We start from the raw sequence: 1,161 nt of genomic DNA on the forward strand, positions 1-1,161 counted from the left end.
CACACAGAAAAGTTTGACAGGTTTTTTGTATTTAAGCACCCTAAAAACAAAAACACAATTAGTGCAAAAGAAAAGATGCTATTTTAAGCCATTCCTTTCCAGTATAAATAAAACGAAGGTTACTCAGCATCAAGTTTTATGTAAATATATATAAATTCCTACTTTTGATTTCTGAAAACATAGCAGTTACAAAAATAGCTTATCATGAGGGTTAATGAGGTTTATAAGTACACTTATCATTAGGTTATTCTGATTGCAAAAATAGTTTTGCCACATTTAAGGGAAAAAAAAGTGACTGAGAATACAACTGAATATATATCTCAAGTCCAGATGCAAGAATCCAGAATCTTGTTAAATGTATCACATGATCCCCTGGAAGGGTGACGATATTAAAAATAGTACTACTCTGTGAAGAAACCACATTGGTACAAAGCCGTTAAGACCCTTCTCTGTAAGGCTCTGCTGTGGGTGGCACCCAGTCCACCTGTCACTTTTCATTCTTCTTTGCCTTCGTCTCCAGCTCCTTCCCCTGTGGCTCCCCCTCCAGCGGCTCCCCCTCCTGGCCAGCCTCACCCACACCGGCTCCTCCCTCCACAGCCATTCCCGGAGAAGGGTCAAGGATCTTGTACTCCTCTAGGATGGTGTGTCCTGTCTGCTTGGCCGTTTTCTTCACCATAGCTTTAATGCCGATGTTGTTGACGTTAAAGGCGGTCACGCCAACGTTGACAGCTGAGTCCACAGCGTCATGTGTCGCTTCCCCTGCATTGTGCCCAAACCTTCAGAAGAGGGAGAACAGGATACAGGGGTGAGGATATGAACGAGGCTCTCATAGCTTAGAAAGGGGCTGTCAGAGGGTCAGCGTAAGCGATACGGAGTGCAAAAGCAGAGATAAGGTTTCACTTGGATTCAATGACTTAAAGTATTCTTTTCTTCCTCATCAAAAATAATGTATAAAAATAAACGCAGCTGAAGTGAGTGTAGTAACATCAACTGTTGAGTCAAGGTAAATTGTAAATTCTTGTAAATGTGGTTAATTAGTCATTATTTCATTTTTTTATCCTCTCCTTCTGGAAATACATGCTTTCAAGTTGATTCCTACTCATGTGACCCTACAGGACAGAGGAGAACTACCCCAAAGGGTTTCCTAGGCTGTCATCTATT

General features: G+C 41.5%; 1 protein-coding gene across 1 annotated transcript in view; it reads right to left on the reverse strand.

The window, feature by feature from the left end:
• Positions 1 to 487: 487 nt before the first annotated feature.
• SPG20 (spastic paraplegia 20 (Troyer syndrome)) overlaps positions 488 to 1,161 on the reverse strand; it is a 22,251-nt gene continuing 21,577 nt past the window's right edge. Inside the window, exon 8 of the mRNA XM_006874377.1 lies at positions 488 to 776. Coding sequence (XP_006874439.1) covers positions 488 to 776 — 289 coding nt within the window. The remainder of the gene's footprint in view (positions 777 to 1,161) is intronic.

Source organism: Chrysochloris asiatica, unplaced genomic scaffold (assembly GCF_000296735.1).
Source record: "Chrysochloris asiatica unplaced genomic scaffold, ChrAsi1.0 scaffold00272, whole genome shotgun sequence".
Taxonomy (NCBI): Eukaryota; Metazoa; Chordata; class Mammalia; order Afrosoricida; family Chrysochloridae; genus Chrysochloris; species Chrysochloris asiatica.